The sequence below is a fragment of the Equus caballus genome, chromosome 30 (assembly GCF_041296265.1).
Source record: "Equus caballus isolate H_3958 breed thoroughbred chromosome 30, TB-T2T, whole genome shotgun sequence".
Classification (NCBI taxonomy): Eukaryota; Metazoa; Chordata; class Mammalia; order Perissodactyla; family Equidae; genus Equus; species Equus caballus.
Genome location: NC_091713.1, coordinates 6805397 through 6829668, shown reverse-complemented (window position 1 = coordinate 6829668; position 24272 = coordinate 6805397). Strand labels below are relative to the sequence as shown.

General features: G+C 43.0%; 1 protein-coding gene across 1 annotated transcript in view; it reads left to right on the top strand.

Annotated features, from left to right (window-relative positions):
* LOC138915142 (rho GTPase-activating protein 20-like) overlaps positions 1-24272 on the top strand; it is a 110555-nt gene that overhangs the window by 60136 nt on the left and 26147 nt on the right. The window contains exons 8-18 of the mRNA XM_070256075.1: positions 1866-1943; positions 4189-4255; positions 6686-6841; positions 9569-9738; positions 11113-11274; positions 14037-14146; positions 15523-15712; positions 16922-17303; positions 18202-19643; positions 21269-21473; positions 23598-23713. Of these exons, the coding sequence (XP_070112176.1) occupies positions 1866-1943; positions 4189-4255; positions 6686-6841; positions 9569-9738; positions 11113-11274; positions 14037-14146; positions 15523-15712; positions 16922-17303; positions 18202-18350 (1464 nt within the window). The 3' untranslated portion in view covers positions 18351-19643; positions 21269-21473; positions 23598-23713. The remainder of the gene's footprint in view (positions 1-1865; positions 1944-4188; positions 4256-6685; positions 6842-9568; positions 9739-11112; positions 11275-14036; positions 14147-15522; positions 15713-16921; positions 17304-18201; positions 19644-21268; positions 21474-23597; positions 23714-24272) is intronic.

Here is a 24272-nt window from a genome sequence, read left to right as displayed (position 1 = left end):
TTCACATTGGATAATTTGTATTCTCTACTTTCAAAATCATTTCCTCTTCCATTTGTCATCTTCATTATGCAATTTAGCCTGTGTAGTTTCAATTTTTTTTTCAGATTTCAGATAAAAAATTTCTATTTTTCAATATTTTTAATTTCTATGCTGAGATTCCTATATTTTTGTTTATTATGACCATATTTTCATTTCTATAATTGAGCATAATTGTAATAGCTGTCTTTGGCTAATAATTTGAACGTTTAGATCATCTCAGGGTTGTCCTCAACTCTTGAGAATTGATCACATTTTCCTGGTTCTTCATATATCAAGTAACACTTTAGTTCTTATGAAAAAAATCACATTTCCATTTTTTTCAAATTATTTGATGAAATAGTTTATTTTTTTTTAAGGCGTTTGTTTGCAAAGAGCTCTGTCTACTGGAATTTATCTGTTTTGGAGAACAGACAACATGCAGGAAGAAATACACACATCCCTGGAATGACTATTTTGAACATAATATGTTCCTTATGCCAGGAAAAACCGTTATCTTACAGACCAGATAAATTAGGGAGTGATGATTAGCATTTGAAAAGAGATTCTTTTACTTTAAAAAATCTTTCATGGGAGAGTTTTTGATTGTATTGAAGGGACTTCAGACATCTTAAAAACAGCAGCACCCTTACTTCTGGTTAGGTCCCGAGGGAAACCCCATGTTTGAATGCCCAGGAAGCTCCCAGCATGCCTGCGTCTGGGCGCTCGGAACTCTACCACTGGGTTCTGAAGCACTTTCTCATAATCCTTAGGGCTACAAGTAGTTGGAAATCAATGAATGCTTTCATTGATAGAAGTCCCATTATAAGCAAGTTTCAGGGCCATCTGTCATATCAAGCAATTGAATTCATACGAAGAAAAATACAATGAAAGGACAAGGAATGAATTACGAAAGGATTCCCTTTGTTTTTAATGTCATCTTCAAGCCTCTGAGTGTCCCCTTATGCTGTCTGTCTTCTTTAAGCACCGTTGATTTAGGACAGGGGCCTTCCTGCCTGATAATACTCCAAAACTATGTGCGCAGTCAGTGTTCTTGGTTACCGTTTTTCTTCTTTTAAAATGTCTTTTGGAGTTCAGAGTTCAATAGATGTCTCAGAATCCTATTAATTGCTTTCGGGTACTTTTCTGTAAACTGTCTTCCTATTTTAATGGAGCAGTTTCTCACTGTGAGGTGTGGCAGGGAGCTATTGTGAATACCCTAGTCACTGGCAGAGTTTGGAATGGAACTTGAGTTTCTCAAATTTTCAGTCTAATTTCCTGGACTCATTGGTTTCAGTTAATTGTCTCAACATATCTTGACAATGAAAGCTTAGTGACCATCATGCCAGACACAAAGAAAGTACTCACTAAAGAATAGCTTTTAAAAATGCCTTTTATAGCCAGTTCTTCTGATTTTACCAACACCAAGTATGTAATTGCAAAGAAATAAAGCCATATTACAAAAGCACAACTCAGGAAGAGAAAGGGTTCAGCTCCTCCTTTTTAAACCACCCCCCCTCCATTACAGAAATAGCCTCAAGGTGCTGAGGACCAGCCCACGGGCCTGCCCGGAATTCTCAGTCTTTCTCCTTCTTGCTTAAGCTGTTATGTTTTTTGTGCCACAAATCCTTTCAGAGAAATGTTTGATTTACTGAAATGCTTCCTACTAGCCTCATGTTATACAAAGGAATGAAAGTAAATGGTATTTAGGGGTTCGTGCTCTGCATGTGCTGTGCTGTGTCACTACCTGAAAACAAGCTTGCCTTTAGAATACGGATAGTAATTTGACAGAAATTATTTAAATTTTTCAAATTTAAATTATAGCATTTTTTCGCATTTATTTTTTACAGTCTGTAACTGTAACAGTGACCAATTCGGATACAGTGAATAACATTATCAACATGTCACTACCAATGCTTGGAATAACTGTAAGTTACCTGCAAACTATTTTTACTTAAAAACCAACTTTAATTTTTGAGATTTGTGTGTGTGTGTGTGTTTGCATAATGCACCACCCATCATGACAACTGATTATTATGGATTTCAAAGTCATATTTTGTCCCCCTTCAAATTTGGAAATTGAAGGCAGCAAAGATATATTATTAACCTATATATGGTTGCTATTCTTGTATTCCCATTTTAAATTTTGTGCAAATGGAAAGTAATAGCATAATGAAATTGGGCTATAATTTTAGAGTGCTAATGGCAACATGCATTTTTATTGTATGTATTTTATACATGGACAATCACATAAGATTCTAAATATTTCCTCCTCCACTGGACTGTTCCTTCTGTATAATCTTTCCTGATTCCTCCCCTCCCATCGCCATTTGCCCTGGTTGTCATTCAAGGACTCAATCTCAGTATGATGAACCCTAAATAAGATGTTTTCTTGTGAACTTTGATATAAAGACCATCTGGCTACAGGCTCCACCCCATTGATGCAGACCCTGAGGATGAGTTGGCTGACGCCCTTTGTGAATTGGTAAAGGAGGAGACAAGTTCTGAATGAGACCACGAATCCGGGGGCGTTTGTGTCCACATCACTTTCATCCTGTTCTGCTTTTAAGTGTCTTCTCTTTGATACTTTGATGGAGCTGGTGTGAGCTGTTGAAATTCTTTTTGGTGAGAGATACATATGTTTGAGGACGAGGTTGTGTCAGGGAAAAGAGAGGGAGAGTAACATGCAGATGGACAGAAAACAAGGAAGCACTTGTAAAGCACGGCTCCTCAAATAAAATTCTCTGGAAATGTAAAAATGCCCTGCTACAGTGACAGGGCGTAATTACAAGACTTGTATTTAAAATTTGCCTAACCCAAAGGTATAATAAAGCCTCTTAAAAGCTAAGCGCAACCAGAATTTTCCATAAGGAGCCAATGATTTCTGTACAAACAGAATTAATAATAATACATTTTAAATGAATTGGAATTTATATGCATGAGTAAAGCACACTTCTGCATTGATTTCTAACCTAGAAGATATGTACACTCTGAATAACAATTAAACCTTGGAAGAGAGTGAGTGTTTTTAGGGATGAGGTTAGGGAGATTGATTAATGATATAGCTCATTTTATTTCATGATTTTAATTTTCCTTAGCGTAAAGTGATCAATCTCACTAGACAAAAAAATTTCTATTCTAACGAAGAGTTGAGCCTATTTGGCTATATATGTATGTCTGATTGAAGAGATTCCAACAGTGTTTCCAATCCCTACCTTAAAAGAAAAGGTTTTTATTAGCTCTCATTTCCTATTTGCAACACAATTTTGAGCAGATTTAGCTGTGCAGGCACGTGTGTGTGCCTGTGTATGTGTGTGTGATGGCTGCCATAGCTGGGACTCTCCTTCAGAAGGGCTAGACTGATTTTTAATCGGGAGTCAAGGGCAAGCACGGTACCTATCACCAACAATTCCGTTTCAAACATCTTTTGCTTTATCCTCTCTTGGAGACCTCTTTAAAATAATTCAGCTGTCTTTATAATTTTGACTTGTTCGTTCCGAGTAGGCTTTACAGCATTACTGGCAACGATTCTGCTGGGAGTGGCTGTGCTCTGCATCTGACCTGTTCTCTCGGTTACAGTTCTTGTGGCTTCTTTCCCGCGTCTGCACCAGAGTCAGTGCGCTGACTTCGCTGGGCCATCTCCTCAAGGCCTCCTGGGCTTCCGCCTCCTTTAGCTCAGGGTTGCTGAGCCATCGAGGCCTTTCAAGCTTTACTTTCATGGAACAGTCATGGCAGGGCGTGTGGCTCTCTGGACAGCATGCTTGTCTGGGCAGGGACATTTGAAGGCAAAAGCCAACATTCTCCAAGGAGTTTGGAGATAGCAGAAGGCAGGACTCTCAAGATTAGACTTTTCCTCCTTAATAAAGGGGGCATAACTGTGATTTCTTTTGCTATCGGCAACGCCCAAATTGAGGGGCTGACTGCATTGTGGTTCCATAGATCCTTGGCCTTCATCAACAGGGACAAGAATCAGGGAGGGTCTATTGGAGGCTGTGAGAGGAATAAGGGGTTACTGAAATCGGCGCCATTGACTCCGAAAAACTGTAGCCACCCCCATTGACCAAATGGCATTTATACTGGCCCCAATTTTTTCTTTTTGGAATCAGAAATGCTAAGGAACTGGTACCTGCTGTGAAAGATTTTGTGTGACACATAGTTCTTTTTGTTTCCAAGGGCTCTGAGAAAGATTACCAGCTGTGGGTCAGTTCCGGCAAGAAAGAGGCCCCATGCCCACTCACTGGTAAGTGTCTGGGAACATCTCAGAGGGGGCTGATTGGGTGGAAAACTGCAACTCTGAAGTCTCAAAGGAACGGTTGCTCAGTCTCAAGCTCCAAGACCCTTAAAAGTGAAAATCTTATGCAATATTCCTTCCTACATTTATTAAATAATTACTAAGCACTTACTCTATCCCAGGCACTGATAACATCTCTTCATTCCACGGCTTATGGTCTAGTTTGTGGGAAATGTGAGTTTTTCTTCTTTACTTTTTTACTTGACAAGCAGAGCTGTCTTGAAAAACTTATACATACTTACTTCCTCAGGTATGATGGCAACCTGGATCAGAATTTCTTTTCCCATCTATTTATTTTTTTATATTCCACTCTTGAATTCCTCTGTTCCATTTCCTAACTACTAAGTAGCCTCTATTTTGTGAGAATCTTAAAAAATCCAGCCATACCTCTGAATCCAAGTACAAATATTTATTTAATACTTGCTCTGTGTCCGAAACTTTTCTCAGCATCATAAGAAAGATGAGATAATCGCAGTTAACTCCTCACATCTTCACTGACTAAACCACCGGTACTTTGCTGTTTCTCAGGCCGAGTTTTCTAGCATTGTTCTTGAGGTTATTGATAAATCGATTACACCTCTCCTAAAATCGTTATTAGAGCAAGTGAGCTAAAAGAATAATAATAATTCTTGGATCAGCAAATTTGTTCAGTGTGGAAAATAGAGGGACTAAGACAAGGGAAGGGACAGGCTCTGTCGCAGACCTGGCAGGATGTCTTCTCAGCCTTCACGGAATTGAAGAGAGTGAGGACCTTGCTCTGGATGAGCTTGGGCTGAAGGGAGTGTTGTGGCTGGTTTGATCTTCTATCCAGACCACTAACACTGTCTCCCTGTTGGCAATAAGGCTGTTTTGCTTTCTTCTCATTCATGTGTTCACTGCAGGAGCACTTTGAATTTCCTTCAAGAACTTTTCTTTTGCGTTCATGACTTGGCTAACTCTCTGGTGCCAGAGGACTAGCTCTCAGCCGCCTCAGCTTTCGACATGGCTTCCTCAGGAAGCTTAATCATTTCTCACTTTTCATTTAAGGTGAGAGGTGTGTGACTCTTCCTCTCATTGAACACTTAGAGGCCATTGTAGGGTTACTAGCTGGCCTAATTTCCATATTGTCATGTCTCAGGGAACAGGGAGGCCTGAGGATATGGAGAGAGAGGGGAATGTCAGGTCAGTGGAGAGGTCAGAACACACACACATTTATCCATTAAGGTCTCGATCTTAGATGGGCAGTGTTCATAGTGCCCCAAAACAATTACAATAGTACCATCAAAGACACTGATCACAGATCACCATAACAACTATAATAATCATGAAAAAGACTGGAATATTGCAAGAACTATCAAAATATGACACAGCGACATAAAGCGAGCAAACACCGTTGGAAACACGGTGCTGATCGATTTGCTTGACATAGGGTTGCCGGAAGTTCTCAATTTGTAAAAAGCACAGTATCTGTGAAATGCAATTAAGGGAAGCACAATAAAACTAGGCATGCCTGTATTCTTCAAGAATGAAATCCACACCACACTGTTGGGGAAAAGTGCAATTCTCCACAGAGAACTCTATGGAGAGGAAGCAATTTAAAGCATGGAAGAGCAAAACAAATCACATGGCAGGCAACTCCCGGTGATGTTGGGGGCAGTTTTCCACTCTGTAAACACTGTTTTGCACTTTGCTTCTGGGTTTCCAACACCATGCAGCCTTCCCTCTGATGGCTGCCTGGCAGGGCCCTGGGAGGGTGGGCAGCCGTGGGAGGGCAGCTGAAGGCACAGAGCCCTGCTGCTCTTGAGGAGCCCTTGTCTTTAGAACTGACAAAAGGAAACAAAAAATCTGTGTTAAAATGACATTACGAGTGAGACAACAGTGATCACAGCAATTATGAACATATATGGTCCAATTCTTTAAAAACCATTGACCACTAATGTTTACTAATATATTTTCCTTGATCCTTATAAGTCTGTGTGAGGGTAAGCATTTAAAAGGATGAATGTCAGGCTCAGAGAGGTCAAGTAATTTGCCTCAGATGTACAGATCTAGTTAGTGTCAAGGCAGAAACTAGAAGGCATTAAATATTCTCGGAGGGAAACACAGCAAAAGTCAACATTGTGCAATGCACTTACGGATCTATGCATTCCAAAGAAAGCAACGTGGTTAAAAATCTTTTTCTCTTTCCATTTTAAACTCTTTTGCTTGGGCACCTGCTTTTTGCAAGGTGTCGCCCGTGAGGGTGCACGTGGCGCTCGCTCGGGAGCACAGCCTTCTTCATCCAGAAGCTGCGGGAGAATGGCAGCACACACTGGTGTGGCCCACACACTCACAGTAAGGAGGTTTGATCCTAATCCATCACCATCATCCTGATGCATAGTTAGATTTTTCTCTGTACAGGACATGAGCATCCCTACATAATTAAAATGAGCCATCGTCCAGCCACTGGGCTCCTGCCACAGGGACCAGAGGGCTCCACCTTCCAGGAGTCCCCAGACACGCAAGGCCAATTCATCCTGAAGCCAAGGCACCCAGCCAGGAACCAGCAGAGGAAAGGTGAGCCCCTCCCCTCCAGCAAGCGCCTTCTCTTGGCTCATGTCTCCACTTCCCAAATGCGTGACACGGAGCTGATTTTCCATGTGTGGGTGGAGGGCCCGTGTGGACAGGAACCCAGTACCTGCCCAGAATCAAGCTTAGAGAAACTCCAGAGGTCTGAAATCAAGACCCAGCTCAATTCTAGGAAGGTGTTTTTTCTTTTTTAATTCTTCTAGGTAGACAGTTGCTCCCTTTTCTGTATCCCCAGAGCACTGTTGCCATATAGTTCTGTGTCTGCACATCCATGTGTCTTCTCAGAGCATGTGCTTCTACAACCTGAGAACGTGCCTTCCCGATCTCAGGGATTTGTCCAGTATCTCGGTCTGTCACGGGAGGGGACCAAATGACCACATGTCTTAGACACACCTGGAATCAAAAACTCCAGTGGAGCGAAGAGTTATGGAATTGAACTGGACTCTCTTCTGGGCTTCGGCTGAAGTGGCCTTGGGATTCCAGAGAGAACTGGACTCTCAAGTCTGTTCCCAAAGCAAGCTCGCTTTCCACGTCTGCTTCAGACCCAGGGCGAGACCAAAACTAGACTGAATGTTTACGGTCAGGGCTTTTTTATCTTCCTTCTTGTCATTTTTTCCCCTACCACTCCAATATTTTCCCATTGATATTTCTTTCTCTGAAGAAGACATTTTATTTATTTGGGAAGTATTTGAGCCAGAATAGAATTTCTACTTCAAAGTATTTTTATTATGATTGTTATTCTAGAAGGATAAATTTTCAAAAAATTTATTTTTTAATACACACACCCTAATTGGAGCATGAGGAAACACTAAACTAAATCTTGCCAGGACTGTTTAAAACTAGCTAGGTTTTCGGGGCCAGCCCGGTGGTGTAGTGGTTAAGTTCAGTGCGCTCCACTTTGGTGGCCCAGGGTTTGTGGGTTTGGATACCAGGTGCTGACCTACACCACTTATCAAGCCAAGTGGTGGAGGCGACCCACATACAAAATATAGGAAGATAGGCACAGATGTCAGCTCAGGGCCACTCTTCCTCAAGCAGAAAGGAGATTGGCAACAGATGTTAGCTCACTGTCTATACGTTCTGTCTATGCTCATAGAGTAGCTGAATGTGTAGCTTTGTATCAAGGGATAGAGCACACTTCTTCAGAGCATTCTTATTTAAGCTGAATAATGGAATACATTTGGATAGTTTTAGAAATAATAAAATCAGGTTAAGAGTAGGAAAACCAGGTTGCATACAACAACTCAACCTACATTTTAACGTGTATCTGAGACAAACATTTGTACATGCAGACATATAGAAATCTTCTCCTGGAGTTAAGAATGTATTGGCTTTCTTCTCTCTTTTTAAAATGGTAGGGGTATCAAATGCCAGGCAGGAAGAAGCCTTAGTTAGGGGAGTGGTGGCATTCCTTCATGACTGCTACCTTCTGGAGGCAGTGAAATCAAATGAAGAATGGGGGTGGGGTCTGCTTTGGGGGTAGGAGACAGATGTCTAGGCCTCCTTAGGCCTCTGAGTGAGGGAGATGAGATTTATCAAGGCTGCTATGAGCCATGCCTTATGCTGAGTGGGACCTTCTAGTATTTAGTCCAAAGAGGTGTAGGTAGCATCATTTACATTAAAGTTGACCAAACCAAAGCTCAAAGAGTTTTCAGTAAACTTATCCGACTAAGCGGCAGAACCAGGAGCCTTCTGTTTCTCAGATCCTGCTCTCTCTGGTCCAGCCCCAGGAGCACTGCATCCACGTGAGTGGACATGGAGATGCACTCACTCCTTCCCAGGAAGGCCGAGTGGTTGGACGTTGAAGGCTACTTGGTGAAATGTTGCTTCACTGTTTATCCTTCTACAACTTGGCTCCTCTGTTGACATTTTTAGTATTCGGTATAAACATGTGATTTAAACAAATGTTAAGGTACCTTCTTAGGTAAACATTCATAGCTGAGCAGTAGAAACTTGGAACTCAGCTTTTCCTTGCTGATCACCTTTCCTTTGAAAAGCATTCTTTTGACAGGGGCTGTTGGGTAGTTAATAATCATCTCTGGGTAGCTTTGTGGGGTGTCTGAAGAAACACGGCCACCTGGAATCTTACCACATAGCCAGCATTTAATGACCACTTCCCAAGGACCCTGACTGCTGATAGTCATCATGGAGCTGCCTGAGCATTGTGGACCCCAGAGCAGAGGCCAGAGGCCCGCTGAGAAGTGGGCTCAGGCAGGTTGTGTCTTGAAAGGCAGATCCTTTTGCTGAAAGAAAGTTGACCATGGTTGGGCGTTCAGAAAGCAAACAGGGAATCTAAGAGTGGGAGGAGACTTACTATGAAAGTAGATGATTGCCAAACTCCACTTGATTTGAAAACCAAACCTGGTTAGCTTTCAAAATGTGATCTGTCACCTGAATCCACTGTTCATACTAAACATCAGAAAACACGGACAAGTACAAGTGAAGTGTCTCATGCAACAGGCAGGAGAGAGCACTGCCTAGGAAGCATTTCCCCTGGAAGAAGTGACCCTGAGTCTGAGCAAGCCTCTAGGTTTGCAGGATGAGGGGAAGAAGAGCAGATTAACACCACAAGGATGCAGTTGGCCAATTTCCAAACGTGGGAAATTCTGTGCAAAAGCTGACTCAGTTCCTCTTTCTTCTTGCCATCGCAATGAATGTGCCGTAAGTAAATTAAACTAACTACTACTGATAATCTCACTTCTTCTTTGGATTCAGGCCAGAAGTCAGTGAGAATTAATTTTATGGGCAACTGGGCCCTCCGGCGTGGCTCCAGCACCTGCCAGGACCTTCTGCACGTGACGCCACCATCCCCAAAGCCAGGGCAGCTCTTCGGCGTCAGCCTCGGGGATGTGTGTGAACGCGACAGCCTGCCCCCTTCTCTTCTGGTGGGTCTCATTTCGGTCTTCTGTGGCTTTCCTGAGGAGGGAGAACTCTGAGAGGTCAAGTGTCTCATTTAAATCTATCCCTAAATGGAGAAATCTTTAGACAGCCGCTGGCTTTGGGGGAAAAGCTTTGCTAATATTACGTCAAAGAATAAAATCAGATTTAGGTACTGCTGAGTCATAAAGCAAACACGACAAAGAAAAGATACCCATGTCCATTCCATAGGTTTCAGCAAAGACCCACATATGCCTGCTCAGATCAATGCAAATGGGCTCTATGTGGATGAGTCTCTGAGAGTCCACCCCGTCTCATCTTCTCTGAACTCCACAGTAGTCTTCAGCCTCCTTCAGCTGAGTCTACTCAATCTCACTCCTCAGAATCTCTCAGGAGATTTTGACCTGTATTTCCAGTGCTGAAGCATACAGACTCAGCCTCTGGCATATGTGGATCCTTTCATCCAAATAGAATGTGTCAAGGGACAGCCAGAGAATTTGGCCTGTGTTAACTCAAGTTGGTGTATGGAATTGTCAGTTTCAACATTTATTGAGTGTCCAGTATCTCTCCAAGCACTCTACCAGATCTAGGGAATTTTAGGCTAACGATGAAGAAATGTGTCATGCCAGTCCCATGCTCCTACTACCTCAGTCCTTGCAAGTTTCACAGCAAATTTAGGGGGTAGCTATGATTATCATCATTCCCACTTCACAAATGAGAAAAAAAGTAACCTCACTAAAGTGTACACTGTGCCCAAGGCCACACAGCCAAGATGTAGCATCATAGGATTCGGGTCCCTTGGATTACCTGACTCCAATACCTAGAGCCTTTCTGCACCACAAGCAGAGGACATGAAGATGCAGCAAAAGGAAAGGAAAGAGTGATGAGAAGGGGATGTAATTAGAGGAGGAGGAGAGGGGTTTGGAGAGCCCGATTTGAAAGGAGGGAAAGCAATCCAGGAAGTAGAAATGGGGTATGCAGCCCCTTAAAGGGGAACGAACAATGGGACACGGGTATGGCACGAAGATTTCCATAGCTGGGGAAGAGCAGCTATATTAGGGCACGATGAGGAAAGATTGGTGGAGTAGGAGCGGGTGATTCCACAAAGGCCTGGAAGCAGGGAAGTTTGATTCAAAAGTGTCAGTTCACTGAAAAGGAAAATCTGACTTAACAACTGTTTGAAATGTTTCAGCATATGAATGTAGAAGGGATGGTTGGGTAGAAAATAGAGACACTGAGAAAAAAAATTCTACGTTTGCTTGCATGCACCCCCCCTCCAGCACTGCACCTCGCTTACCCCAGCTCAGACAAGGGGGGAGCTGGTGCTCTGGGCTCCTGGATACAAGGTGCCATTGATTTTTCCTTTCTCTTCTTCCCTATAGGATATGCTTTGCTTTCTTAAGCAAAAAGGGCCGCTCACAGAGGGCATATTCAGAAAATCGGCCAATATGAAATTATGCAGAGCCCTAAAGGAGACATTAAATGCTGGGGACAAAGTGAACCTGAACTGTGAATCTGTTCTTGTGGTCGCATGTGTCTTAAAGGTAGGGAAACTTCTAGCATTATCCACACACAGCGTAACTCTGAAGGTACATGATCAATTTCCTTCACCGTGATTGCCCAGGAACCATAATAGGCATAATAGATTGAGAAACTGAAAAACACTTCACGAAGTCCAAATTTAAGGGCGTTAGTTTGGGTGTTAAAAGCCCCAAATGTTAGATATACTTTCCTTTTTCATCACACACTACCTTCTTCATTCCTGAACATTATCCCAGAATAATAATAATAAAAATTCTACACACACACTTAGATATACAGAACGTTTACCAGAACAAACATCCTGTTTTTGATGACTTCTTCACCATTGTCCTAATGAAAGCAAAGTTTACAAAAGAAAATTAGTATGAAACATTTGAAAATAGATAGAGAGGTTGACCGTAGTCAGTAAGCCAACATTTGTCATTCAATGAATCAAAAAATGCTCAATGAGTGACCAAAAGCTCCGTTCACTTCCTCATCCTTCTTTCGCCTGCCTCTTTTAATTTAAAAGTAGTGTAGGGGTGACTTCACTATTTTTTGCCTTCTTTCACCCTTACCAAATTTGGCATCCTTTATTAATGTTTGTTAAGCTTAACCCACCACCCACGATTATGGTCACACAGTAACAAGCTCCTACCACATGCTTCTTCTTATAAATCTGACTTTTAAAGTAGGTGCAGCAACGAAAATTTGTTTGGAATTCTGAAAATTCAATAGATTTATACAAAAAAGGTTTTTAAATGATACCGCTAAATCACAAATATCCAGTTATGTTTCTATGAAGGGAATCATAGAACAGGGAAAGAATTGACTCAATCCATCTTGGTATTTGTTAACAGCTGTAAAGAGGAATGTCATAAGTAGAAATGACTACAATAGGTTATTAAAATTCTCTTATAATCGAGATTCCATTTGGTCTTTCCTTGTTCCCCATGATTGTTCAGCTCTGTCATAAATAGGGACAGTTCAGAAGTGGCTTAGAGTCGACCACTGTGACACTGGGATGATTAGAAATATACTCTAGGCATACAAATAGCAAGTTGAGTGTTGCCTTCTGTGAGGTGCCCACCTGGAACTGATTTTCCAGCAAGAGTTAGAGTTGCCCATCAGCAGAGTCTTGCCTATCTTTCTGTTATAAGTACAGACTAGCAAGGGGGTGGCCACTCGTGGGTATAGTTCTTAGACATTCCTAAAGTTGACTGATCTTGGTGGGGAATCAGACTTTGCAACTTGGCTTTGATAATACCATGCCCAATGAACTGGGGTGTTGACCTAAACCAGAAATGAGTACATCATCAGGACCACAATGAGTTTGCCATTGAGCTGTCTAAAAACAGAGGTCCAGCAGTGAATACCCTTGGCATATTCTGCTCGGGTCATGTCCAGGCTTCACCACACTCAGCCTCACCAATGGGCTCCCACAGAACAGGGTTCAGGAAACAGAGAGGAGACACATGCTCCGAGTGCATGTAGTGTGGTACGCATGAGGCAAGGGCCCTCCTGCACGCTCCCAGACTCGAAGAGCCGGCCAGAGTTGGACTGCTTCCTCCCTCCAAATATATTGGAAGCACTCCATAGGAAACACGGTGAAAAGCACTAACTACCATGACTAGCTACAATACCATGGGTACCACACACCAATCAACATAGTCAAAGTGAGAGGACTGGGACTCTGTCCATTGGCTTCTCTGCTCTGTCCCCAGTGCTCACAATAGTGCCTGGCACTAACAGCAGCTCAATAGGGATTAGCATGAGTGAACCTTCATTAGATTCTAATTAGGATAGTTGCCCTGAGGCACTTCTCGAGCAAGCCACCACTAAGAGAAGGCATGTGCTGCTGAGTGAGAACAATAGAAGCTAGGTGTGCTTGGAAGCTAGCAAGACAAAGTGACAACTTCCCCTCAGTCTTGCACAAACATTAAAGCTTCGTAAATTTTAATAGGCCCAATTCTACGATGTTAAACTTGTTCCTCAGCCCTCTAAAGTGACAGATGTTCCAGGCCTCCACTTAGGAAGCTGACATTTGTGCGTCTGTAGCCCTGATACTCAGAGTCCTGAAGTTGCAATGTATCTAAGTTTTTAGTAAGTTTCTTCTTTTGGAAGGATCTGTATGTCCCACTCACAGACTGTAAGGGGTAACACATTGTTACCCAATGGGGATTTTAATATATTTCCAATGTCTGCTGCTTCCCAGTCTGCAGGATCGAACGTTCATACAGTTAAAACCAGGATGAACGAGGCTATTGTGATGCAGTGTTCTCCCAAGGAGCACACATACCTCAAGTCAGAAGGCTCAGTTCTCTCTTAATATGTGTGCGAGAGCACGAGGGTGTGCGCGTTTGGTTTGTTTCAGAACTTCTCTTGCTTGAGTTAAGAGCAAGCACTGTGTCTCAAACGGGGATGGGTATTTCTTCTCAAGAAACTAGCAGGATTGAGGATGACGTCTTACCGGACCTTGTCAGTTTCTACTAGTTTACTAAAATGGACACCAAGAGGAAGTTCCAGGTGATAGAAGGGGGCTTTCTCTTCGCTCCCACTGTGGCCCACTCTGCTTTGGTGCTTCTAAGTTTTAGAAGTCCAAGCACCCACTTCAGGGTGTGCAAGTCAGTGGAGAGGTGGAGCTGAGCGCTGCGTGGGTCACAGTGTGGGGAGCCTGAGAAGGAAGTGGGGACAGAAACTCAACTTTTCAACTCCATGTTTTCCCTGTAATTTGTCCAATATGTATTTGCCATAAGAATAATACTCTTCTTTTGATGTGTGTAAGGATTTTCTTCGAAACATCCCAGGGAGCGTCTTTACATCTGACCTCTATGCTAAATGGGTCAGTATAACTGATGGAGAGAATGAGGAGGAGAAAATCGCTGCCACTCAGAGGTAACGATGCCATGATTACTCTACTGGGGCACACCTCCAAAGTACAATCAACATACTCTTAGGAAAATATTAGCTTATACTTTACAGCTTTGTCCACTAAAATAATGACCAATGCCAAAGAGTTTGATTTGACCACTCCCACGGAGGCCAGTTCAAAAACAGTGGCATGCCTTACTGCTCTTATTGAGTTCTTGTTCTTCTCCTAGTCTTGTTAATAAGGAATCCTTGACCATTTTATACCTTCTGAATATGTTGTCGACGAAAATAATCCATAACCAATCAATAAATGAAAATTTGGGTGAGTTTATTCTGAGCTTAAATTTTAGGATTATAACCCGGGAGGTCTTTCCACAAAGGAACAGAGCACTCCAAAGTAGTGGGGGTACATAAGGTGGTTATATACCCTCAAAGAGGGTGTTTCACATGATTGAAATGTCCCTCCCACAATAGTCACAAGAGTGCCCTGTCGGCACAGCACTTGATAGACACAGCAGGTAGTGGGTCTGTTATCTCCAAGGGCGCAGCAGGAGGCAAGTCTATTGTCTCAAGCTGAGCAGTCACAGGTGAGCACAGCAATCAGTTTCTAGCCTAAGGAAAGATGCTTAATCCTTAAGGAGACACCAACGTTGGCAGGGGGAGGGAAGTTGCACCTTTATCTCAAGGGCCTTTTGCTCTTGCCATAGGGAATCTCTAAAGCAGATATACAATGCATGCTCAACGGCCTCGGTCAGGCCCTTTTGGAAAGACAAGGTCAGGTCCGAATTAGGTTTACACCAAAATGGCTTCCTCATATATTCCAATATATCCTATTACTTGCCATTTTTATTTGACAATATGAAACTGAGAGCAGATGAAATCCTTTGGTCCAAGAGAGATGCTAAAGGACCAATCTGCCAGGGATATGGTCTTACCTTTGTCAAACACTTAACTAGCCAGAGAAGTTCATATCTGGTTCAGGAACTGAACTCAATGAAACATTTTTGCCTGGAACTTTGCTGGGATCTTACCCTGAGACAGTGTTCCTATATTGCTACCTTCAAAACAAAGGGAGCCTTTGAAATTTCATCGCTGTTTAATTTAATCAATGAGCTTTTGTGAACTTTAATTGAAGAGTTTCTGCAATGTTTCAGAGTTTTAAAACATATTTACATTAAATTCGATGTTAATAAGATGTGCCCAAATGAGAACACGTTCTAGGCGTTTCAGGGAAAATATTTCAGGCAGCATGTTTAGGAGGGCCATTTCTGCATTCTCGTGCATGTTCACTGGGCTTTGTGCCTGCTCTACAAAGAAGTCCTCTGTTCCCTTTCTCTGTATTTCCAACTTCCTGAGCAAAATGACGTGCTGTCTTTAAAGGTCCATTTTTGTGTCTTTAGGCTTTTGGATGAGCTGCCCAGAGCCAATGCAGAGCTCCTGCGCTATCTTTTTGGAGTGCTGCACAACATTCAGCAGCATTCATCCGTCAATCAGATGACAGCTTACAACTTAGCCACCTGCATAGCCCCAAGCATTCTTTGTTTGCCCAATGCCTGCAGCGCAGAATTAGAAAGTGACATCACAAGAAAGGTAATGAAAGCTCTCATTTGCGTGCCCTAGGGGTCAGAGTCCCCACTTGGAACCCAAAATGGACGGTGTTAACTCTGACAGACCAGTTTTTGAAAGTGTATCCGTTGAGTGGCAGAGTCATTTATCCTCCTCTGTGGGGATGGGAAGGAGGGTTGTTAAGGGGGAACTGTGAGCAGTTGAGTCTCTCCTCCCTTCCTGTCCATGAGACTAAACTCTGGACGGACTGAACAGCAGAGAGAGGAGTGGCTCGATATGACAGAAAAGAACCTGGGCTTTGGAGTGTGACAAGCCAAGGTTCAACTCTCAGCCTAATCACTGAGGGATGTGTAACCCTGGGCAAAGTTTCCAAGCCATGGTTTCTTCATCACACGATGCCGACAACACCCAGCTCCTCTGGTCATTACTGGCACATCCTAGGCAGCTTGGGCAATATGAGCACCCATGGCTCCACACACTTTGGCCTTCCTCTGCCAGCTTTGGCTCATTCAGAAAAATACTTGGCTACTATTTTGCCTCTGCTATAGGGTGAGGAAACTAGTAAAAGATTCCAGAACACCCTATCAGAGCTACAACATGCCCAAGAAGATCATAGCTGTTTCCCAAGAGAGTTTCCCAGAAAGTAAGGGTGGGGCAGGCAATGCAAGAGGAGGGGCTGCAGCCAGACAAACTGAATGGTGTCTCTCCAGCTGCTTTCTTCCCTCACAAAAACCCACAGAAATCTCTGCTGCCCAAGTTTAAGCAGCACCTAAACTTACAAATGAATTTCACGTATCCGTGTCTATTGGGTGCTTTATAAATTTTCCTAAGATGCGATATGTCTATTATATCTCAACAAAACTGGAAAAAATGTTTAATGAAAATGAATAGATAAAATTTCATAAGAGACTATACATCTTCCCCCAAACATCCTATGTGGGTTACATTTGAAAATTGCCTTTGTTTTCAAGATGTAACCATTGATATAAAAATGTTAGCTTTTAAACTAGACCACAAATTATGCCTTTAGTCCACTGATGAAAAGTATTTTAAAACCTGTGCCCGAAGTACTCACGAAAGTATCACAGTTCGTTCTTAGAGAAAACTGGTTCTCTGAATTTTTCTTAGTATTCTTTCACAATTTTTGTTAGAGCCAAGATTCATGTATGAAATGTGATTTATAACTATGCCATATGAAAAAGAACACCCCGTTTTTACCCTTTTGTGTTGCAGATTTCTCTTGTGCAATTTTTGATTGAGAATTGCCTCCAGATCTTTGGAGAAGACATTGCTTCCCTCCTGGGGGAGAGCTCCATGCATTGTGATGGCAGCGAGAAGGCTGCAGATCCTTCGACTGACCTCGGAGAAGACATTGCTTCCCTCCTGGGGGAGAGCTCCATGCATTGTGATGGCAGCGAGAAGGCTGCAGATCCTTCGACTGACCTCGGAGAAGACATTGCTTCCCTCCTGGGGGAGAGCTCCATGCATTGTGATGGCAGCGAGAAGGCTGCAGATCCTTCGACTGACTTCGGAGAAGACATTGCTTCCCTCCTGGGGGAGAACTCCATGCATTGTGATGGCAGCAAGAAGGCTGCAGATCCTTCGACTGACTTCGGTGAGAAACAGGCAGCGAGGCCGCCAGGGGTCATGGGAGATACCTAGACGGGGGATCCCAGAGCACATCCCAAGGGCAGTGATTCCCATCTGCTCCTCCTTCCACAGGCTGGCTCACAGGTCAGGCAGGGTTGCACACTGTTGTGAGACCAAAGAAAGAAGAAGTCGAGGTCTCTGACTTCAAGAAGTTGCTGGTGCAGCTCGTAACAGCTTTAGGAGACATCATGGGATAATAGAGTGTCTGGGAACATTTTCAAACAAAACTTCAAATCTATTATGTGTATAATAGACGTCCTCTGGTTGAAACCAGAGTGAGGGCCCCGAGGCGCTGCTGCTCAGTGGTCCCTGAAGCACCGAGGAATTCCAGTGCTCGTTGAAACAGATTAAGAGGAGCAGCATCATTGAGAAAAAGGAGCTGACTTGATGTCAGACAACCTTTCAGAGTACTGCAGACTCCTGTGCTACCATTTCCTGGCTGTTTGATCTTTGTCCAATTATTCTAGCTCGTTTTCAGTTTCTTCATCTCTAAACTGTGGGGGGTAATAATGTTTAAATCTTAGGAGTGTTGTAAAGATTAAGTAAGATAATGGATGTAAAATAAATTTGTGAAAAAGTATTTAAGAAGGCTAGTAGAAGTGCCCCTGATGCTAGAGCTGGTATTATTGGCGCCTCGCTAATCACAGCTAACGGGCAGGAGTCCATTCTAGAAGGTAGAGTTTAGATTCAGAACCTGGGGGCCTGTATCATGAGCCCCTTCCTATTTTTGACATTTCTTGGTTTCAGACATTTACCTCAATGCTCTGAGGAAGTCTTTAGGAAAATCCATTTCATCGCAATGAGATGAGTCTAGTATCTGAGAATATGCTTATACTAAGACAATCGTTGGTTTTTCATTTCAGGAGTGTCAACCAAGCAACCTGTTGAATCCAAGCCAGTGAGAGTGATAGTGACTTACAAAAAGGCACAACTGCAGAATGACGTCGAGGCCCCACGTGGCATGGGTCCACCCAGCTCCCTGTCTGCAATGCTTTCAGTCACTGAAGATTAGAGTCTCCATAATCATACTCGACACTTTCCTTTCCTTTCCTTCCTGTAATATCCCACCAAGAACGCTTTCTCCAAAATTCTACTACCTCCGTTATGTTCTCATCACGTAGACACCAGTCAGCTAATGCCCCCGAAATCATTTTCAGCCCCTTGTAACAAAAAAGTGTGTGGGGGTGGTGAATTTCTAGAAAAATACAGGGTCAGAAAAGGAAAGTTTTCGTAGCTCCTGGGAATCACCTCAGGACTCAAGAACAGTAATTCCTGAGCTTGAAGATTCCAGTCCTCAGTCACCACAGGGTCAGTAGATTAGATGGAAGGATCCTCTCAGACATCTCAGGAAATACGCTCCCAACTTGTAAGAGACCAATTTTCACAAAGTTAAACACATGAATCTCACACACTAGAGTCTAAACTTGAGTCCAAATGTTATTCAACTCATCTTACTGAGGAGACCAGTAAGGTGGTAAAGAATGTTTTTGAGTATAGTACTTTTATGGCACCAAGCTGGGGCCAAAGAAGCAAATTTTCTTTGTTGGACATAAACAGTTAATGTTTTAAAGGGTAATCAATCTATAAGCTTTGAATTTATCTTCTCCTGTGACAAAAATCTACAAATTAACATTATTCTATTTTTACGACACACAGTGAAGGACATCCAGATTTGGACTCCTCCATCTTATACTTCCCATGCAAGGTTTCCTGGAGGGGAATCTGTCCTCCCTCTGTCAACTCTCTCACCCACCCTTCACTTCTCACCCTGCTGACATGTGGCCTCTCCCTGTCTTCCTTTCCAGCAGCCTCAGTAGATCACATTCAACCGATGACCAAGCCCCTCCACCTGACAAACCAAAGCACATCTTCTGGGATTCCTAAGGCACTTGCCCTGCCAGGGTCTCGTAATTCCTGAATTCTAATCTCATTTCCCTGGTAGTTCACTTCTCCCAGGTCATGTTGTTTATCTCCATCTTCCTCTGTTTATATCATTTCATGGACTTTTCTACATCTCCGCCTAAACCCGAGGACTCTTCACGTCATTCCCAGGTGCCCTCAGCTCTCGTGTTGCCTCTGATTCCCTGCTCTCCTATCATCCCACCAACGCTCATCCCATCACAGACCCATGAGTGCAGCAGTGTCCTCTCTGGCCTCCCTGTCTCCAGTGGTGAAGTTGGGGAAGGATGGCCCCATGTCTGCCTCCCACCCTAATGTTCCTACTTCAGGGCAAGCTCCCTGAGCAGGGATGAGGCTGTCTAGCACAGCCTGGCATTCCACTGCCAACCACCAGACTCAACACCAGGTAGGTATTCAGTAAATATTTGCTATTGAAGACATACCCCTCACTATATAGGTCACGTGGTACTGCATCAGGATGAGGCCTGAACTGGGAGAGAGTCAGCTGTGCACATCTTCCTTTTTCTGCCCTGATCCTGAGAGCTGAGGGGGCATCAACCAGGGAGAGACCTGTGCATGGAATTCCTTCCTAAAGTGCATAGTATGGAAAGAGGGGGCAGTAACTTTGCAGTGGAGAAAACGGACAAGCACTACCTTAGCCAGGCGATCAAGGTCAACATCAACAGTCATACATCTAGTTAATAACAATGAACCTGTATAATTTCATCTGTTGTAACCAATATCCCCGATTGAGGTAAGATGCTAGTAATAGCAAACCAGAACAGAGGTGTATGGGAACTCTCTGTGCTGTCTTTCTTAAATTTTCTATCAATCTCAAAACTGTTCTAAAAAGTAAAGTCTATCTTTTAAAGAGTTCCCATTAAGTATAGATGAAAAATGGTATCTTGGGTTTTCTTTAATTGGACATGCTTTGTTTACTAATGCAGGGAAGTCTGTCCACATTTGGGTTGGCTACTTACATTTGTTCTTCTGTGGATTGCTGATTGTCATGTGCCCCTAAGGTTTATGGTTATCTGTTATGTGACATTAGTGTAGTCATAGCTCACTGACACAGTCTCATGAACTACCAGAGTCCGAGGAAGTATTAACTGCCTGCTTTTCATTATCCAAATACCCATTTTACTGATGAAGAAATGGAGATTCAGAGAGGCTGAAAAATTGAACCAAGTCCACATTTAGTGTCACACCTAGACCTTGAACTCATATCTGTCTGACTCCAGAATTCCCTAAACACCACACTATACTGGGAAGTACAAAGTGTGTGACATTGGCAGGAGGAGGGGGGGATCCTGACAGCTGGCTGGGTGTCCAGTGACAAACTTTAATTCTGTATTTTAATGAAGTGATGACACCCCAACGGGGGGCACCATCCAGGCAAACTAGAAGTATGTAGGAAGTCCCTGAGTGGCTGCTGTGAGAAATGGCTCATGAGGGCAATGAGCTTTGTGTTCCAAGCAGAGGGACTAGAGTAGGTCACTCCAGACCTACTGAGAACAGCAAAATGGATCCTCTGTAGTCGCCCTCAGAAGAAATGCAACTTTCAGGGGCCAGCAGGGGACACAATCTCATGTCATACATCATCATAATTTAATGTTGGCACTGAAAACTGAAGCCAGGAAGGGGTATCGCCTCTCCTCAGAATTCTTAAACAGCATCCAAGCTGTGGGGGACCCCATTCACCAGCACTTGCTTGTCAGGTCTTGACCTCAAGAAATTGGGCAGAAATCCAAAGGCTCTGGACTCAAGGGATGGGATTTGACCTCTGGCTTGGCTGCCTGTCTTGTACAACCTTGAGCAAATCAATTCACCACTGGGGTCCTTGCTTTGTTCATATCAAAACAGGAACCACTGCCCTACTGACCTCATAGAATTTTCCAGCAGATGAATAATAGTACTGATGGCTAACAGTTACTGCACAGTCACTACAGACCGGTATTTTGCAGGCATCATCGCATTTAATATTCACGGCAATCATGCTGGCCACGTACTTATATTATCCTTATTTTATAGATTGGAAAACAGCTCCAGAGGAAGGATATCGTTTGTTTGAGGTCACCCGGTTTGCGAAGATGAAGTCAGAATTTAGAGCCCATGTTGTTCAACGATGAGTTACGTCACTAACCACGTTCCAAAGTGACGCTAGATGGAAAGAATGCTGGTGCTTCAGAGTCCTGGGGCAACCTTGAGAAGCTGCAGAGGAGTGGATGACCACGAGGTGGGGCATGGTATTTATCACTGGGTGGATATGCAAGCTGAGGGGGTTTGGAGAAGAAAGGTGCAGAGAGAAATGAGCTTGACTGGGGAAAACGAGCAGAGCGGGAGAAGAGAGAGTTGGGGCAGCTGCCAAAAGGAATGGAAATCTAGGAAGACAGAGCTACTCGAAGGGGATTTTGAAGAAGCTTTGCTCTCAGGTGTACTTTGTGATAGCTATTCTCTAGCCTCCACTAAACCTTCAGGAAAATCCCTACTTTTCCTCAATGCCTTTAGGGGTGGATCCAGGGTTACTCATTGTACTGCTCATGGATGGCAGTGCTTCATTTTCATATTCCCACCTGCCTCAATACTTGTTATCCTACTGTTTCAAGATAGGAAAACCAACTCCTATCATAACCCCTAATGGGTTCTATCTGGTATCTCCTACGGGACTTAAGGGTAGTAATACTCTACAAAAATCAGTTGGTTTTCTAATTAACAACAAAGAACAAGATTAAGAGGATATTAAGAAAGCAGTTCCATTTGCAAAATCATCAAAAATAATAAAATAGAAAAGGCTGTAAACTGAAAAATACAAACATTACTGAAAAAAACGAATTTAAATAAGTGAAAGGGCAGCCATGTTCACGGACTGGATGACAATACTGCACAGGTATCCATCAATACCACCCACAGCGATCTCCACATTCAATGCCATCTCATTCAGTGCTCACCTCCCTCAGGTCAATCCACAACATCTCCTGCTCTTCCCTGTGGTTCCTTGGTTGGGAAAGTTCTGGATAAACATCTGTTCTTTTGGATTCAGATCCTAGACACCTAACACTCAATAATTCCATGGAGCTCTTAAAAAAATGTTGATTAGGGCCCAGTACATTACAGTCACAGGCTATGAGAGTTTTTAGTACAGCAATGGGAGAAGAGCCCTAAAATAGGGAGGAGGTTCCATTGTAGTAACGTTCCTGTTCTATCAGCCCTCACACTGAGTAAAACTACAGAACTTGATTAAAAATATATTAGCTACATCAAACAGTCATATAAAGTAAGGAATTTATATTTATTTTAAACTAATATGCATATTATAAAATTACATATAAAAACATAAATGTATGTAATGTATTATATGGAGAGAACTTCGTATGTAAAATGCATTATAATGTATGAAATGCTACATATTGCATATTATGTGTTACATGTTGCATCTTATATATGTTGTATATTATATGTTACATATAGAGAGAGAGAAAAAGAAGAGAGGATGTAGGGCAATTTCATTTTCCGATTCTAGGAAAATAATGAAACCCAAACCATCAGGAACGGTATCACTTGAGCAGAGCATAGGTGCAAGTACCATCCGTGTTATATGCAGAAACATTCACCTTGACCCCAGGGGGCATCTGGGCTGAGACTAGATGACTGGAATCTCTGGGCGATGGTGAACACAGAATTGGGGGACAGCAGATATGAAGACGCACTGAGCCACATGCCAGACGCCCCAAGCGCAGAGAGAGCTTGTGAGCTTCTAGCGGTGGAGACTTGACACACTGCGGGAGAGGAAAATGAAGTTACTGGACCCACTGAAACAGGACTCATTGATCCTCTAGCCCATGGTGGGCAGTGTGCATGAGCGTGGTCCTTCAGATGTAAACAGCACAGCCCAGGGAAAGCTCTGACCTGGGTCAAGCAGCATCACCCAACAGCCACCAGGGGGAGCTCCTCCCTGCACTTTCCTGCTCTGTGAAGGGCCCCTGAGCCCCGGGTTCTTCTCCCATATCCAGCTTCCCAATCCCTCCATTCACCACTGGCTCCACACCTTCCCTATAGGAAGGAATGATTCTGACCCATGATGCCTTGAGAGTGTCTGAGACAGTTTCTGGGGTTGGGTGAGGGCTCCCTGCAGAGGTCAGGGGTCCTGGCTCATTACTATGGCCTCCCAACTTATTCGTGATGGAATATATAATAAATGCGTTAGCTCTAAAAATGTCCTAATTTTAGTAGCTATTTATAAGTAGTATGTCATTAGTCATTTATTTCTATATTTTACAGTGACTTATGAAACCTGATATTATTTGTGTTTTTCAGATAATTCAATTATTTTTTCTAATTCTTCCTTTTCCTCTTGTTTTAGATGCTCCTTCTCTTCAAATTTCGTGCTCATCAAAGTACATATTTTTCTGCACTGTATCAAAGAATCCTTTGTTTAATAGAAGACACAGAATAATTCAGTATGGACCTTTGTCTGAGGTGAGTTGGGGCTCTCAAATACAGATGACGGGAAAGGAAACAATAACCCTGCACATTTTATGAAACGATGTGCTAGCAATCCTGGAATGAACATAAAATCATATTTGATTTCACGCTGTGAGAACGCCAATGTGGTGGTTAAATTGCAAAGATTACTGGAGAAGTTTTGTCTTCCTCCTGCTCCTCTCTAATTCCAAATCCCCTCAGCTGCTCTGCCCGTTCCTTCTGCCCCAGATAACACTGCTGAGGGAAAAGGGCATTTAAAATGCTGCATAACGTTCACACCAACTCGGTCAGACTCATTTCAGTGTCATTCTTTACATAATACAATAAATAATATTCTTCTCATGATTCATTCCAGAGACATTGACGAACTCCACACAATGAAATGCCTAGAGAGACAGTAACATAGGGACACAGGAAGTACTAATTTGCAGTCTCCTGTACAACTAAGACTGAACAAATGTCACAGAGGACAGGAATGACCTTGGTGGTGGTCAATAGGGGGACTGCCTTATAACCATTTATTAAGCTCTGCCCGTATTTTGGTGCATATTTT